Genomic DNA, 17925 nt, shown 5'->3' on the forward strand with positions numbered 1-17925 from the left:
TATCATTTTACCCAAGCCTAGGACCCATATATAAGTGATTTTAACCCCAAAGTCACCCATTCAAGTCATTCTTCTAAAAAACCAAAAGAAAACAAAAGTTCTTCGTCTCTAAATATTTCTCTCTCTAGAACTTGAAGAAGAAGAAGGGTGAAGCAAGGGCTCAAGGTCAAGTCTCCATTAACCAATTGTTTTTGGGATTTGATAGCAAGGTATGATAGCTTTATTCATCCATGGAGCCCCTAAGTTCTCCCAATTGAAAGTAGAATTCCCCAATTTGAGTTAGAGTTTTCTTCTATGTAATGGGTCTTTGTGAATGTTGATGAAATTGATGGAATTAGGGTTGATTATGCAGGAATTGAGTGGATTCTATGCTTTTAGGATGAATTTCCATGTACCGATGACTAAACCATATTTTTCTAATATAAAAATGGGCTTTATGCTATGAAAGGAGAAATTATGGGTTTAGATGTAATCTTATAGGGTTGACACGATACATTAGAATTGGTTTGAGATGGAAGCATATGAGATGCTTTATGATATGAATGGTTGTGAGAGTGAAGCATGTGCATTAATTCTTATTGTTGATGTGATTAATTGTGGAAGGGAATTTCCCATATGATTTCATTTATGTATGTATGAATGTGAAAGGCTTTCTCGCATTGAATAATTTTATGTTGAAAGGATTGCTCCCTTAAAATGAATCTAAGTAAAGAACTAAGAAATTAAAGAGGCATGAGGCGATTACCCTTGACCTCCAAGTGAGAAGGATATGAGGTGATTACCCATATCCTTTAGGATATAATAAGAGGCAATTACCTTGAAGTTGAACACGAGGAAACTACTGACGTTCCTATGATGTAAAGGACAAGAGGTGAGTACCCATGTCATATAAAGGGACTAGAGACAACTACCCATGATCCCATAGTAAGTTGAATAAGAAGCAACTACCCATGATCCTTATTTTAAGGAAAGTAATGATTACCCATTAGCCTTTATAGTTAGGCAAAGAGGAGAATCCCAATGTCTTTAAAATTAAGCTAAAATATGTTATGTTAGGATGAATGATTAGCTTGGATTGTTGCTTGAGTTTGCCTTCCATGATGAGTGACACTAGATGCGGCTACCCAAGTCTTGACTAAAGATGAATTGAGGTTACTTCAAGAAGTACTTCTTACATGTTATGATGATCTATAATGTGCATTTGTTAGGATTTATGACTTATTTTGACTAATGCTTATGTTTATGTTGTTTATGCAAGTTATCATATTTAGTACATTCTTGTACTAACGCATACTCTTGCCTACCTTTCTTATACAAATCTAGGGTCCAGCAGTTCTGAATCTCATCCCCGTGGCTAGGATCTATAATATAGGCAAGTTGGAGATTGGTGAGCCCTTATAGTATTCGAGGATTTGGCTACTACTTTTGTTATGTTCCTTTCATTTTAGTTTTGAACATTGTTGTATGGGCTGTGTCCCAAGATTCTATTTTATTAGATGGGTTTTGCGACAAGTGTATTATAGTTCCGCTTCATTTTATAAAACTTTGATTGTGTTGGTATTATAATTCTTCGATTTTCTATTAACTTGACTATGAAAACTAAGTGGCTTGTATGAGGCTTCTCGGGGTCTTGTACGCAATGTTACATCTAAAGGGTACCCCTGGGTCGAGACAATCTTGGTAATGAGATCACATGGTTTAGAATGACTCTACGATGTCTCAAGACCACGTCAAGTTGAATCTTGTTCATAAGTGTGAAGCACACCACATTTTTGAATAAGAGGCTACTAGATGCTTAGGAAACTTCACTTCTTTATTCACTCTAATTCGTTTGATAGAGTCTAACTCTATAAGGTCTCCCTCCTAATCCTTATCCGATGGTCTAAAGGAAATTACCACTCGAAGGGTTCATGCTCTAAGGAACGAAGGAGATGATGTTGGTCAAGAAGCTCCTCTTCAAGCTCCTCAAGCTCCGTTTACCCTTTGGTCGATAAAGTGACCTCATGCGGAGTTTAGAAATGCTTTTCAAGCGTTGGCTCAAGCGTGATGGCCCAAGCCAATAGGGAATTTGTGATCCCCATGAACCCAAATGTGGGTACGATGGCATCTAGAGTGAGGGACTTCAATAGGATGAATCCTCCATAGTTCTATGGTTATAAGGTTGAGGAAGATCCTGAAGAGTTCATTGATGAGGTTTACAAGTTGTTGGCTATTATAGGAGTGACTCCGGTGGAAAAGGTAGAATTGGACTCTTATCAATTTGAGGGTGTTCCTCAAATATAGTTCAACCAATGGAAGGTAGCAAGACCGGTAAATGCCGGTCCCTAAGAATGGGAAAGGTTCAAGTCCACTTTTCTTCATAGGTTCTTTCCACTTGAGATGAGGGAGTCAAAAGTTCTTGAGTTTATCAATATCTGACAATGGAAAATGAGTGTGAAGGAATCTGCTTTAAGGTTCACACAATTGTCGAAGTATGCACCAACTATAGTTGTCGACTCTAGGGCAAGGATGAGCAAGTTCATTTTGGGAGTGTCCGAATTGGTAGTGAAAGAATGTCGTATAGCTATCCTTGTCCATGATATGGACATCTCTCATCTTATGGTTCATGCCCAACAGATTGAAGAGGAAAAACTTAAGGAGAGGTCTAGGGAGACAAAGAGGGCAAGAATCTATAATGGTAACTCTTCATACTCTAGGTCCGGTGGACGTGGTCATTCAAGGTTTCGACAAAGGTTTTTCGGTCAAGGTTCCTCCAATGCTCCTAATTTCAACGCAAATAGTGTATCTAACCCTAAACCTCAAGGAGGGAATGTTAATAGGTCATTGTTCCCAAATTGTGCTAAGTGTGTAAGGAAGCATGATGGTAAAGGTCTAACGAGTTCCAATGCTTATTTTGGTTGTGGTAAGATGGACCACAAGATAAGAGATTTTCCTTCAGTTGCTAACAATGTAGGAGATAAACGTCGTAGGGCTCAACCCTATCCTTCATCCGGTACAAGTGGTTCAGTTTCGAATGCTCATAAGAAAAATATGTTTTATGCACTTTAGACTCGTGGTGAACAAGAGGGTTCTCCAGATGTGGTTATCGTTATTTTAAAATTTTTCCAACTTGATGCTTATGCTTTACTTGATCCTGGTTCTACCTTGTCTTTTGTGATGCCATATGTGTCTATGAGATTTGATATGCTTCCTGATGTGTTGTTTGATCCTTTTTTCTATCTCTACTCTTGTTTGTTATTCTGTGATGGCTAACAGGGTCTATAGAAAGTGTCCCAATTCCTTATCACATAAAGTTACTCTTGTTGACTTGGTAGAGCTTGTTATACTAGATTTCAATGTCATTCTTGGGATGGATTAGTTGCACTCATGTTATGCATCTATTGATGGTAGAACTCGTGTAGTCAAGTTCCAGTTCCCAAAAATGAGCTTTTCCTAGAGTTGAAGGGGGAAATTCCATGCCAAAAGGTCGGTTTATCTCTTGTCTTAAAGCTAGAAAGATGATTCCTAAGGGTTGCATGTACCATCTAGTTAGGGTGAGGGATAAGGATTCTGAAACCCATAGCCTTGAGTCGGTCCCCATTGCTTATGAGTTTTCAGAAGTGTTCCTAGATAATCTACCTGGTATTCCTCCCGAAAGGGATATAGACTTCGGTATTGGCCTTATCCCAGATACTCAACCTATTTCTATTCCTTCTTACCGAATGGCTTTGGTAGAACTTATGGAATTAAAGGAACATTTGAAAGATTTGTTGGATAATGGTTTCATCCGACCGAGTATATCTCCATGGGGTGCTGTAGTTTAGTTTGTTAAGAAGAAAGATGGTTCGCTTCGTATGTCTATTGACTACCGACCATTTAATAAGGTGACCATTAATAACAAGTATCCTCTTCCATGGTTAGATGATTTATTTGACCAACTCCAAGGAGCAAGTCACTTTTCTAAGATTGACCTTAGGTCGGGTTATCACCAATTGAGGACAAAGAAAGATGATATTCCAAAAATGGCTTTTAGAACTGGTATGGTCATTATGAGTTTTTGGTCATTTCGTTTGGTTTCACTAATGCTCCGACGGATTTATTGGATTTGATTAATAGGGTGTTTAGACAATACCTTGATATGTTTGTAATAGTGTTCATAGATGATATATTGTTCCATTCAAGAAGTGAGGATGAGCATAATAATCATTTGAGGATTGTGTTGTAAATTTTCAAGGACCAACAACTCTTTGCAAAGTTTAGCAAATGTGAGTTTCGGCTAAGGTCTGTAGCTCTTCTTGGTCATATTGTTTCAGGTAAGGGTATTGAGGTAGATCCTAAGAAAGAGGATGCGGTCAAGAGTTGGCCTAGACCTTTATCCCCTTTGGATATTAAAAGTTTTTTGGGTTTACCTGGTTAATACATAAGGTTTATTGAGGGGTTTTCTTCGATTGCCACTCCATTGAAAGCTTTGACTCAAAAGAAGGCTAAGTTCATATGGTTCGAAGCATGTGAGAAGAGTTTTCAGGAATTGAAAGCTAGACTTACTTCCGCTCAGGTGTTGACTTTATGGGTAGGGACGGATGGTTTTGTGGTTTATTGTGATGCCTCGAGAATTGGGTTAGGATGTGTCCTTGTGCAAAATGGGAAAGTTATTGCCTATGATTCAACACAACTTAAGATCCATGAAAAGAATTGCCCTACCCATGATCTTTAACTAGCAGCGGTAGTTTTTGCCTTTAAAATTTAGATGCATTATTTGTATGGTCTGCATTTCGATGTTATTATCGACCATAAGAGTTTGCAATATTTGTTTAATCAAAAGGATCTTAATCATCGCCGAAGAAGGTGGCTTGAGTTATTGAAAGATTATGATATAAGTGTTCTTTATTACCTCAGCAAGGCAAATGTAGTATCGGATACCCTTAGTCGATTATGAATGGGTAGTGTTTCCCATATAGAGGAAGGTAAAATAGAATTGGTATGACATGTACATAGATTGGCCTGAATAAGTGTTCAGTTAGTAGACTCTACCAAGGGTGGTGTTATGGTTCACAATGAGTCAGAATCGTCTTTTGTGGCAGATTTGAAGGCCAAGCAAGGTCTTGATCCAAATTTTGGTAAAATTGAAAGAAGCAGTACTTAGAAAGACTGTTGAGGCTTTCTCCAAAAAAGGAGATGGTGTACTTAGATATCAAAGTCGTTTATGTATTACGAATGTTGATGACTCGAGGGAACAAATCTTGTCAGAAGCCCATAGTTCTCGTATTCCATTCACCCGGGATCCACCATGATGTACCATGATTTGCGGGAGGTCTATTGGTGGAATGGAATGAAGAAGGATATTATGGGATTCGTGGCTAAGTGTTCTAATTAACAACAAGTGAAATTTGAGCATCAGAAACTGCGAGGTTTGTCCCAAGATATTAGCATTCCTACTTGGAAGTGGGATGATTTGAATATGGACTTCATTGTTGGGTTGCCTCGTACCCGGTGACAATATGATTCGATTTGGGTTACAGTAGACCGAATGACAAAATCGGCTCATTACTTTTCGGTCAAAGTCTCTTATTCAATGGAAGATTATGTTAAGTTGTATTTGAGTGAAACTGTAAGGTTGCATGGAGTGCCCTTGTCCATTATATCTGATTGAGGTACTCAATTCACTTCTCAGTTTTGGAAATCTTTCCAAAATGGTCTTGGTACTCGTGCTAGGCTTAGCACCACTTTTCATCCACAAACAGATGGGCAAGAAGAGCATAATATCAAAACTTTAGAAGACATGTTAAGAGCTTATGTGATTGACTTCAAGGGTAATTGGGATGATCATTTGCCTTTGATTTAGTTTGCTTATAATAATAGCTATCACTCGAGTATTTGTATGGCTCTATATGAGCCTCTTTATGGTAGGAGGTGTAGATATCCTATAGGTTGGTTTGAGGTGGGTGAAGTTGCCTTGGTAGGACCCGAGTTAGTTCTTGAGGCTATGGAAATCGTTTGACTTATTAGAGAAAGGTTGAGAATAGCCCAAAGTCGACAAAAGTCATATGTCAATGTTAGAGGAAAAGATCTTGAGTTTGAGATTCATGATTGGGTTTACTTGAAATTTCACCCATGAAGGATGTAATGAAATTTGGTAAGAAAGGAAAGCTTAGTCCCCGTTATGTAGGCCCATATCAGATTGTGATACGTGTTGGTAAGGTTGTTTGTAAACTTGAATTGCCTAATGAGTTGGCATTGGTGCATCCAGTTTTCCATGTATCTATGTTAAAGAAAAGTGTTGGAGATCCGACATCCATAGTTCCCTTAGAAGGTTTGGGGAGTTGATGAAAATCTTCCTTATAAGGAAGTTCCGATTCAGATTTTAGACCGAAAAGTCAAAAAGTTGAGGGGTTAAATGTCAAGGTATGACTCCCCAAGGACCACCCTAAGGGTCCTTGAGGACGACCCTAAAGCCTAACCCTTAAAACCCCAAGATCACCAAAAGTTGGAAATTTAGGGTGACCTACAGATAGGGTTCACGACCAGTAAGCCCATCCACACCCCATGGATGGCCTCCTTAGGTCAAGTTGCCCATGAACCAAGCTGTTGCCCCAGATCACGGACCAACAACATGGTCCGTTAGTGGACTCATGGTCCGTAGGTCTAGGGCGTGAGTCACCAACTGTTTTGCTGTCAAGTTGCGGCCTAGCTAGGGGTGGATTGGTAAATTCACCCCAAGTCTTAATTTGTTGGGGGATGGTTGTTTTAAGTTATTTATGGTATTTTAAGAGTATCAAAAGTATTAAACTCTATTTTTCATCTCATTACTTCAAAATCCAAAATTAAAACCTCCCCTCCCCTCCAAAAGTTCTCTCTCTAGAACCCTCCATTGGAGGTGAAGACTTCAAACTTCCAAGGTCAAATCTTCAAGTTTTTCAAAGAATTTTCAATGGAATTTTGGGGGAATCTATAGCAAGGTATGGTAGTCTTGATCCTTCTCTAACTTTTCATTCAAGGTGTCAATTCAAAGGTGATTTCAAAGTATGAAAACTCTAGAGTTTCACTCAATCTCATGGGTTCTTTCATCAAACACTTTCAAATGGTTTATAATGACAAACTATGATCGTATTAGTGTTTAATTGATGATTTATGATGAAAATACTCTATGAACCCATGAATTCTCTCAATCCCTAAATTGTGCCTTTATGAGGTGGGTTTGATGATTATGAAAGCTTATGAATGGAGTATGTCTAAATTGCTTTGGGTCATTAAATTATATCATTATCTGTGCCTTAATTATGGTAAACTATTGGTGAGTTGATGATTTGTGATCATGGCCTTGAAAGGGCTTATGACCAAATTACTTGTTGTAATAGAATTGTTCTTGAGCTACTGATCCACTTGAAAGGTGGAGGTGTTTAATTACTATGTATGTTTATGAAGTGAATTATATGTGTGTGATTACTATAGATGTATTATGATCATGTTTAGAAGGCAAATGTATGAATGATGATGATTATGTGAAAGGTTATTCTCACATGCTCGCACACACTCATAAATGAATGATGAATGAAGTTCTATGATTATGTTAATGTGAAGTAATTATTGAAAGGCTATTCTCAATTGTACTCTAATGAATGAAAAGACATGTTGTGAAAGGACTTTCTCACAATATGGGATTCCTAGGTGAAAGGTTATTCTCATCTTTGAATCTATGAGCTTTCTAATGAATGAATGTTGGGTTTGAGATTAATACCCATACGTTAGTTGAGGTAGGGTATCTAGTAGCAATCTCTTATCCCATAATAATGAACGAATGTATTGAATGTCAAATACTCTGTGGGGAATAATGCTAAGCACCGAGTGGATATGGATTGAGATGGGTGCTCATACGTGAGTTTAGGCGGGGCACTTAGTAGAAATCTGTTGAGATGGATACTTACACGTTAGTTAAGGCGGGGTATCTAGTAGCAATTTCCCTATCCTATAACTATGTACCCACATAGGTCTAGCTAGTGGATCCACTTAAGCTATAAAAATTATGGTCTTACCTTAGGCAAGTAGGAATCCCTTTATCCGGTGAGGGTGACACTGGGATTCCATGAATTGCTCACATGGTCTTTGTCGGTTAAGGCTTACCCCCACAAAGAATGTTAATGAACTATGGCTTCTTAAGAATGCACTACTTAGTCTGGGTGGTGGTATGGGACTCCATCTATGCATTGCACAAGTAGGCTTTGAGAGAGGGGTTAGTGTGTTCCTTTATTATGTTAAGTGTAATGAATATGCTCTTATGATGATGTTAATGAAGAATGTTGATCTAATGTCTAAATGAATGAAGGTTCTCTTAATGAAATGAAGCTAATGAAGAATATTGACTTATATGCTTCAATGAGATGATGTATGTTATACTTGGATTGTATTATGAGTTACTTCCTTGTCATGACTTAATGAATATGAATGTGCCTTGCCTATGGTGACTTCATAGGAGTACTTGGTGTGAGTAGTAGTATGGGATGCTACTTGCACATTGCACAAGTATGACTTAGAGTTGTCTTAGGTGATGGTCCTTATATGTTGATATGACTTGTGTAATGTTTATGTCTCTTATGTATGAGTATTGTGTAAGGATGGGAAGGTTGAATGGTAAGTTCACTTTTGGTGACCTTAATGTGATACCTTGGTGTGAATGGTGGTATGGGATGCTATCCATACATTGCTCAAGGTGTAGCATGAGGGTTACTTGAGGTGAAGCTTAAGGTGAAGGTAAAAGTTCATAAGTGGATTATGTTCTAATGTGAAAATATGACCTGTATGTTGGTTATGACTTATATTATGCCTCTTTTATCAATGTTCATGAAGTTTTACCAAAATGGCATATATCATGACTTTCAAACAAAAATGTCCTTTTAAGTATGCTTTTGCATGGCTATCATACTTAGTACTTTATGTGCTAACCCATTCTTCTATGAATTTACTACAAGTGTAGGTTCCGACAAGTGATTTGCATTGCTCTAGTGAAGCTTGGATTAGAGTTCTCCAAGATATTTTGGGTATGTCCTAATAGATCGAGGACAAGTGTTTAGAAGTTTCTTTCCTTTTCATATAACAGACTACTTTAGATTTCTATTGTAAAGGGTAGTGTCCCTATTATTGTTCAAAATTGTTCTAAGATGGCCATGTGAGATATAGACTTCCGCTTGCATTTAAATGTTTTTGAATGTTAGATTGTATGGTTTTGAATAAAAAGTTTTAAATTCTATACTATTTCTATTACCTATGCAATGAATGAGCGATGAGGCTTGTACAAGAGCCCTTCGGGGTCGAGTACACAGTATCGCATCTGGGGTCTATACTCGGGTCGTGACAATATTGGAATAGAGGTGAATACCCATGATCCTAAGTAAAGGGACTAGAGGCGACTACCCATGATCAAATAGTGAGTGGGACAAAGAGGTGACTACCCATGATCCTTCATGTAAGGCACGCGCCGAGTACCTATGAGCCTTTTATAACACCCTAAAAATTTCTTAGTTAAGACCCGAATCATTCTTCATTTACTTGTAGAGTCTTCAAATTCCCCATATGTATAAATGTATATTCTTTAGTGTGGTAATAATTTTGGATATCAATTAAGGTCACTATAAAATCCTACCACAAAGTTGAGTTGAAAGTTTCCTTATCGATTAAGTTTTGACCTAAGATTTTACTTAGGCCACCTTAAAACGACCATATCTCTTAGAATATAAAGTGTTACTGGGCCCATAACCTATCAAATTAAAGGTATTTGAATCATCTCTCTAATGCCGCCAATTTTGCGTCAATCCAAGTTTGAGTAAAAAATTATGACCATTTTAGTAACCTAATAATGTGCAGTGATGAATTAGCCGACGTGAAAACATTAAAAAAGGTCATTTTTGTCTTTTTACCTATAAGAAAACTCTAAAATAATTTCTTGACTAATAAAAGACACAAAAGAATCAGATTTTCATCTCTTAATCCATCATTCTCTTCTCTCTCAAATCCTAAGACAAAACCCTAAGGAATAATGGAAGTAGAAGACTTCATTCAAGATTCTCTCAATCTTTTTCAAGATTCTTCTTCAATGTAAGTCATTCTCCAAAAATTGCATTCTTTCCAACTCCAATTCCTCTATACAATTATGAATCACTAATTAAAATCATAATTTTTGGCCAATGAGATTTCAAGAAAGTAATTCAAGAATCTCAAGAAATGTTTTCTTGATTGTTCTCCTTCAAGCTAGGGTTTCAAGGCTTCTAGCCAAATTCTTTTTCAAGATACTTCAAGAACCTTGTTATTTCAGGTATGTAAGGCTATCATAGTGTTGGACTAGTTCATCCTCACGCCCTACATCTACTTTCAAATCAGTAAAAGAGTAATCAAGGATTTTATCCCTAGATTTGAGTATTCTTGAGATGAATTGATTTTGAGTTCTTGAGTTCCAGATTATTTTTGAAATTCTATTCATAATTATTGAATTGTTATATGTTATGCATTAAGATTCTTGAGTTTATTTGTTCATGTCTATATTTCAGCATGAACCCTATGAATTGAGTGTTTTTCAGATGAGTAGTATCGTTGAGTTATGAGTACTGAGTTTCCATATTACTATTAAGATCTCTGAGTTGAGTCGGTCATGTCAATAATTCTGCATGAACCTTATGAATTGAGTTATAAATTTTGAGGAGTTTTTTAAAGACAATATTTGAGTTTTAAACTGAGTTTGAGAGAGTAAAGATGAGTTTTTAGAAAGAGTTTTTATAACACGATTAGTATGACAGTCAAGTATCCCATCAATGTTTAAGCAATATGGTATCTAGATATACCATCAAGTTTTATGCAGCTTGACTTTCGGAGTCATCAATGATAATATCACAATATGATTTTGATATATTTTTGAGAAAAAGTTTTCAAGTACGAATTGAGTAAAAGTATAAGGGAACTAAGTATTCCCAAAGATATTAGTTTTTTCACTGATAAAAGAGAAAGTTTGATTTCTAAATGAGTTATGAGTTCAAAAGATATTTCTAGAGCAGTTACCTCTTTTAAGAGGGTAGTTTGAGCAGCTATCTCAAACCTGAGGAAGAGCTATATTTTTAAACATATGAGCATGAGTTATATATATTATTTGGAGTAGTATTGAGCACTGAAATGGGGATGAGTTCAAACAACTCAAAATTCTCATAAACAATGTATTCCAACATGGGTAAAGGATCATACTTTTTAGATGATTCCTTATTTCTTCTAAGCATAGCCTAGTGGATACACTTAGTTGAGGTGTTCTATACCCCGTCAAGGTATAAGACTGTTATGGTAGCGTGGGCGAGACATTTTATCATCATGTAGGTCATAGTGATGGTTGTCGATTAGAGAATCTTCCAATAGAGTTAAAATGTATATTTATATATCCACTACAACATTTTAGGCCTACGGCTACACTAAATTTGGACAACGCATGTAAAGTGTTGGCTAAAATATTTTTGGGTACGCTTTTAAAGCGTAGCGTAAGTTTTTAACTTTTGACTTTGATAATATTGGCAACACTTGTAAAGCATGCTCTTTAATGGTATAGGCTACACTTTATAAGCTTTGTTACATTATAAAATAATTGGCAACAACTATTTACATATTTGGCCACAAGTGTGGCCTTAATGTTTTCACTAAAATATTATATTCCCTCCAACATTTTCAACTCTTGCTCAGATCTTCATTTTGCAAAGAAAAATTAGTCATAAAACATAAAAACTTTCAACTCTTAGGTCCTTTGCCCCAAATCAGAAAAATTTCACAATTTCTTGAAGACCAAGATTTGCTCCAAATTTGAAATTTTCCCCAACTCTTTGGTCTTTGCTCAAAATCTGAAATCTTCTCACAAATTAACAGTAATCTCTTCAACAATACATAAATTAAAGATTTTTTACAAAGAAATTTGATGAATGGCTTCAAAATTTCGTTGTTAACCTCTAACATTCAAAAATCCCTCATGATTTTCGTTGTTCTAGTCTAGCTGATGAACAGGATAGAACAAAATGATTTACCTAAGAAGATGGTATATTAAAGCTTCTTAACATTGGTAGTATTCTGTTAAAATAGGGTTTATCAGGTAGAATTCCTATCATTAAAAGTCTAAATTTATGGCATCTAGGTTTATTGATTGCGTGTAGTTACACATTTAGATTTAGGGCTTTGATATTCTTGTGTTATTGAGACAATTTTTATTGATTTTTGGGAGTCTAGTTCGTAGTTGTATTACACACATCAGTTGTTTCTTTGCCCCCATTTTCTCTTTTAGATTTGTTAGTTCCTTGCACCCTTTGAGATTTAAGAAGAAACTGGAGAGAAGAAAAGGACAACAACAACAGCAACGAACTACTATTCAGTGAAGTAGAAAATTTAACACTCAATATCTTAGCCGAGTACACGTTGACTTTCAATTTCAAGCTCACATGTAGGGTAAATGATATTGCTAGGAAGTGGGAATCTACAACAGTGAGTCTTGAATTCTCATCAACACCTGAATCTACAACTTGGGTGTCTCTATTTTTATGCATATTTTTCTTTAGTAGGTTTAGTAGCCCTAAGATGAATGACCCATTATAGGTAATGTTTTCAATGTTGAAGTGTTAAAGGTGTTGTCTTTGTACAACTATTTTCCTCTAGTTATAGTTTATGTTATTGGGTATCAATGAAACTTTTAAATGTTCAAAGAAAGGTTCTTTCTTGATTCATGTAGAACATTCCTTTTTAGGTTTAGTTTTTGCTTCAAAATTAGAGTCTCTTAGCTTGAAATTTTTCCAGATTCATGTATTTAAATGATTCTTCATATGAATGTCACTAAGGGAAGTAAGTCTTTCTAGACTTTATAGAGACTTGTATTTTCAGATTAGTGTAAGATTGTTGAGATCCTATAGTTTCAAATTATTCTTAGTTTAATTACTTCTAAGAAAAAAATGGTAAGTTTGGAATGAAATGTGCTCAATTAGATCAGAGTGGATTTGAAGATTAATATAGCTTACCCCAAAAAGTCTGGAATTCTGGCATAGTTGATTGACTGATCATTGATATTTGATTGAATGATTTGAAATAATCAGTTAAGTTTTGGGTGGGCATTGTGGGTTTTATATCAAGTCATCGTAGAACTTATTATCTGCTATCATATGTTGATCTTGCAGACTATTACTATGCTGCTAAATAGTCTTGTACTTGTTGCATTTATCACTAAATAAGTATGATATTATTGGACTGATAGGCAGATTAGGGCTGAACGCTTCTTTGATAATGTAGGTTTCATGTAAACTTTATAAGGATTATGTTATTGTTGTTTCACCTTTATTAGTTTCAGAAACTCGAGCTTCTTACATTGACTAGAAGGGATTCTATCTTGTAGTAGTATTAACCCCTTAGATAACAGATATTCAACTTTTCCTAGATAACAAATTGAGGATTTCTCTTTCTAAAGGAAGATCAGACCAATCGAGGGTTTCTCTTTGCACAACTTTCGGACAAATTCCAAGTTCTGAAGAGTAAAAATTTGGTTTTCTAGTTTTGTATTATAGCATGTCAGTGACAGGTTTGATCTTCTGAATCAAAAGACACGAGATACTTCTTGCCACGTGTTTTTGATCTGCTTCTGCGCAAGCTTGTTATTTAAGTCTTTGTAAACTGGAAATTTCACAGTTGTAATTTATTTCTGAATTTTCCAACTTGGGTCGATTAATGAAAGGGAAAATGCTTATTACCATTATGATATAAGATATTTCCCTTAGATCCAAAAAGTTTGTTTATTTTCTGATATTATGTGTGGAGCTGATCCACTGTTGAGGAACTTCATTAAGTAAAATTGAAGTAAATACTTGGAGAAGGATTTGAGGGGCTTCCATGCTTTGCTTTGACCGTAAACATTATATGTTTACTAGTTGAGTGATGATGAGGAGGCTAGAAAACCTTCTTATTACATGTTTGTTATGCATGGTTCTATTAGCCTTGTTGTAAGTAGGTCTGCTTTGTAACAGAATGGTGAAAAAGTATGATCGCATTCTGTTTGCTAACCTACAAATGATGGTTCGTTCATTAGATTGTTGTTCAAAATATTTCTTGTGGCCGAGTGCTAACCTACAAATGATGGTCCATATTGTATCACTCTCGAAGAACAAGGATATTTGTTTTCTAATTTACTGACATGCCTTGCATTATTGATTTTCCCTTTTCCTTGTATTGGTTGTGAAATGATACTTTATTGGGGGAAGGATCTGGGCTCTCTGAGCTATGACTGTCATATTTTTGTTATAATTGTTGTTTGAACTATTATGACATAAATCTCGGTTAGACATAGTTTTCCTCTGTAGTTATTTAATAATTCTTGTTAGAATAGCATTGTGCATACCTAACAATTCTAACTCACAATTACTTTGGATTAACGAAACTTGTTGAGTGGCTGATTTACTCTCTTGAAAGATCAGTTGATTCTGATAATATTTTTTGACACTCTGTTATAAAGCTTCCCGTAAATTTGGTTTTTGGAGTCTTGAATTAATTGTGTGAGTTTGAGATAAACATTGAATTAGAGTAAGGTAAAAGAAAAGAATACATGGAAAGAAGATCTATGAACTTGTTATTGAACGAACACTACAACATAACATGGTTTCAAATTTGGTGTTGCCGACTATCTGTAGTATTGTATTTCTTTATGTTCTTAATGATTTCTTTGCAGCTGTCGGAGATTACATATTCAAATGTTCTGGTTGTTATTTAGAAAATTTCTTCTCACACTATCAATTGTATATTAGAGTATTACAGTGCGCTTTGAAGAACAAAATATGTTTATGATCTATCTCTCTTTTACCATTCAATGTGTTACACCTCTAAATAGAATCCTAATACAAAGATGCAATACGATTTTTTGTCTATAACTAAATTTGATGGTGGATCTCTGCTTAATTTGAGTCTAATTGGTAAATCAGAAAAATTGGTTATTCAATTGTTGTACTTCCCTAATTTTATTCAAGTTCAAGAAGTTTAAATTTTGATCCCGATATCAAAATAAGAGTACTCGTCTTTGAAGGTTGTTGAAACTTTTGGGCTGGAGTACATAAATACTGGAATTTTTTTGAGGAAGGAGAGGTATTCTAGTAGTAAAGGGAGACACACATCTTCCATTTTTACAGTGGCTCATCTTTAGTTTAGATCTATTTTGCTGAGATGAAAGACGTAGAAGATCTAGATTCACGGTTCAAATATAATGAACATAATTTGCATAAATGCTTGAATTACATGGAGCAACATTATATCTCTATGTTGGTTTGTTGTATAATTTAAGTTAGTCCGTTGTCGTATGGAAATAAAATATATTGTTGATATAAACTTAAAATATGCTATTAGATTTATTTTTATATTAGGCCAGCTTTGTTCAGCTAGATTAGTTTTTCTCTGAATACTAATTATAATGAGGCCTTGAAATGGCATGCCATAATATAGCTTCGGTGTTGCACAAATTAGAAATCAATGTTTGTGATAGCACACGAGGTTTGTCTACACTCAGTCTCCAAATAGTTTTTATCTTCTTAATTTTAAATTAGTTAAATCTACCGAATGCAAAAAATTATCTATGCTTGAAATTTTGTGATATTGTGCTTTGTTATCCTAAATGTATGCAACTATGCAGGGAATTGGACTATTGTACTATTGACATGCCCCCGAGATGGGTGATATTCAACTTTCTCTATTCAAGATTTACTTATAAAATAAGACGAATGTGTGCTAATGTTTCTGGATCTGTTTGGGATGGCCATACAATATGATTCTTTACAAGAATAAAATTTTCCATTTTGTTCAAGCTTAATATTTGACTGAAAGTTAACTTTTGATTGTTGTTTCAGGAAGAGGATTTTTAAAGTAGACAAATTTGAAGACAAAAAGCTCACTATAGTGAAAATACCTAATGCTGAAAATCCTCTTGTTTTGAGTTACACAGTGAGTAATGTCCTTCTCTAACTTTTATTGTTCATATGGATTTTATCTTACATATCCTAGTATAGCTTTGGCAAAAATATAGCTTGAAACAAATTGTATATAGTAGTCATTTTTGTTTTCTTCTATGTTTTGCTCGAGAAGAGGATTTAAAGTTCTTTATTCCATGATTAGTAGCTGAGGTGAGGTAAGAACATAAAAGTCCCTTTGCTATTCATAATTTCTCCTCTTCATGTCTTCTGTTGAAGGAGAATTACGCAGCACGCATGAGATAATATGAGACATACTAAAGACAGATTTCAACGTAAAAATCAAGTTGGGGCACAACATTTGTAGGTAGATTCTAGTTTTGTGTCTCCTCTGTATAGTATAAATTAGAAAGCAACAGGTAGTTAGTTGATAGACATGCATGTGTGGAAAGATAAACAGACCTCAAAGTTTGGACTAAAACTATGATTGAACCATAACAGCTGGTCCTTTATGATTGAACGATAAAATTGGAGTAAAATTATGGTTGAACCTCAACGTTTGTATTAAAATTATTGCCCTTATCTATCTGCTTATGATCAATTGGTGGTTCTCTATTTTCAATAATGTAGATAACTTTTCCGGTAGAATTGTTCTAAGTAACTCCACATTCCATTTTTCATTCTCCTGCTGCCCCTGTTCTTTCGCCTGAAGTGGACTTGGAGTTTGCATTGATGTACTGATAGGGATAGCATGCACCGGTTCATAAGTCATACAGTAATTGAAAGAATGGAACACACCTACATTGAAATTGCACTACAAAGGCTTCTCCTAAATCCTAACATATGGATTTTGGGAAACGTAATAGCCAAATTCTAACTTATGGCAGATTGTTGTTAAATATTGTTGGTATTAGTATTTGTAGGTATATCAGTATTGCGTAGCTGCTGCAAATCAATAATTTGTTCTTGGGTGACTTAGGTGCAAATATTTATTCTTTTTGTCTTCTAATTCTTTGTTGATACCATGAAATTTTGGCACTGTGGTGACTGCATATTGAAACCAAAATTGCAGCCTGAATGTAACAACAATAGTTGTTACATTTGGGCTGAAAATCCCTTGATTGATTGGTTTGATGATAGCGCTGAAAATGTAGATGATGTATTGGTTATTGGTTCTACTGCTGGTGTTCGCTTAACTTGGCCGCAGTTCATTTTTGCTTGAATTTCTTTATTCCTTTTGCTTCTTTTCTTGAGTGCTTTTTTCTCCCTCAAATCTTTAAAAATTTGGTAGGTTCCTTTTTTCTGGAAAGTAGTGCATCAGTACCGTACCTCTAAGCATAAGACTAATTATTTTAATTTTAAATGTGTAGGGAAATATAGGTGATCAAATTTGAAGGGTCGCCGCAGACAATTTGATCTCATTGAAGTGGATGATGAATAGTTTTTGAACTATTGTATAAGTTTGAATACATTATATTTGATTTTATGAAATATTGAACTATTGTAATATTACTTTTTGAACTATTATGTACACATATATTTATAAGTATGTGCATGTACACAAGACATTCTATCTTTTGAAGTTTATTGCAAATCTAATTTGAATTACTTATTAGCTAAATTGATGCTTGAGATTATTTATTGCAAAACAATATTGGTGTTTTTAATTAGAAATTGTGGCATATAAATATTTTATAGCCAAAATAATATTACCACACTTAAAAGTGTAGCCATAGGACTGTAAATTGTGGTATGAACATGGGCAAGGACAACATTTCAAAGTGTTGTCATACATAAGATAGAAAAGGAAACACTTTATAATCGTGGGCTATATTGAAGCAAAGGCCACGCTTGAAAGTGTAGCTGATAAGGCAACACTTTTAAGGGTAGCTGCGAAGCGGGGCCTTTTTGCCTTTTAGGCTACACTTTTGAGCGTAGCTGACCTAAACTCTAACGTTAAACTTCTTTTGGCCACCCCTGGAAAAGTATTGCTTAAAGTCCAATAGTGTAT

At 35.3% G+C, this 17925-nt stretch overlaps 2 protein-coding genes across 6 annotated transcripts in view; both read left to right on the forward strand.

Annotated features, from left to right (window-relative positions):
- LOC125853694 (RGS1-HXK1-interacting protein 1) overlaps positions 1-17925 on the forward strand; it is a 1101770-nt gene that overhangs the window by 362192 nt on the left and 721653 nt on the right. The window lies entirely within an intron of this gene.
- Positions 2428-3048, forward strand: LOC125855429 (uncharacterized). Its single transcript, XM_049535155.1, has one exon. The coding sequence runs from the start codon at positions 2428-2430 to the stop codon at positions 3046-3048; it is 621 nt and encodes a 206-aa protein (XP_049391112.1).

This window comes from Solanum stenotomum, chromosome 1, assembly GCF_019186545.1.
Source record: "Solanum stenotomum isolate F172 chromosome 1, ASM1918654v1, whole genome shotgun sequence".
NCBI lineage: Eukaryota > Viridiplantae > Streptophyta > Magnoliopsida > Solanales > Solanaceae > Solanum > Solanum stenotomum.

What these genes read in the sequence shown, in the direction of transcription:
- LOC125855429 (XM_049535155.1), top strand. Translation starts at nt 2,428, where the DNA reads ATGAGTGTGAAGGAATCTGCTTTAAGGTTCACACAATTGTCGAAGTAT.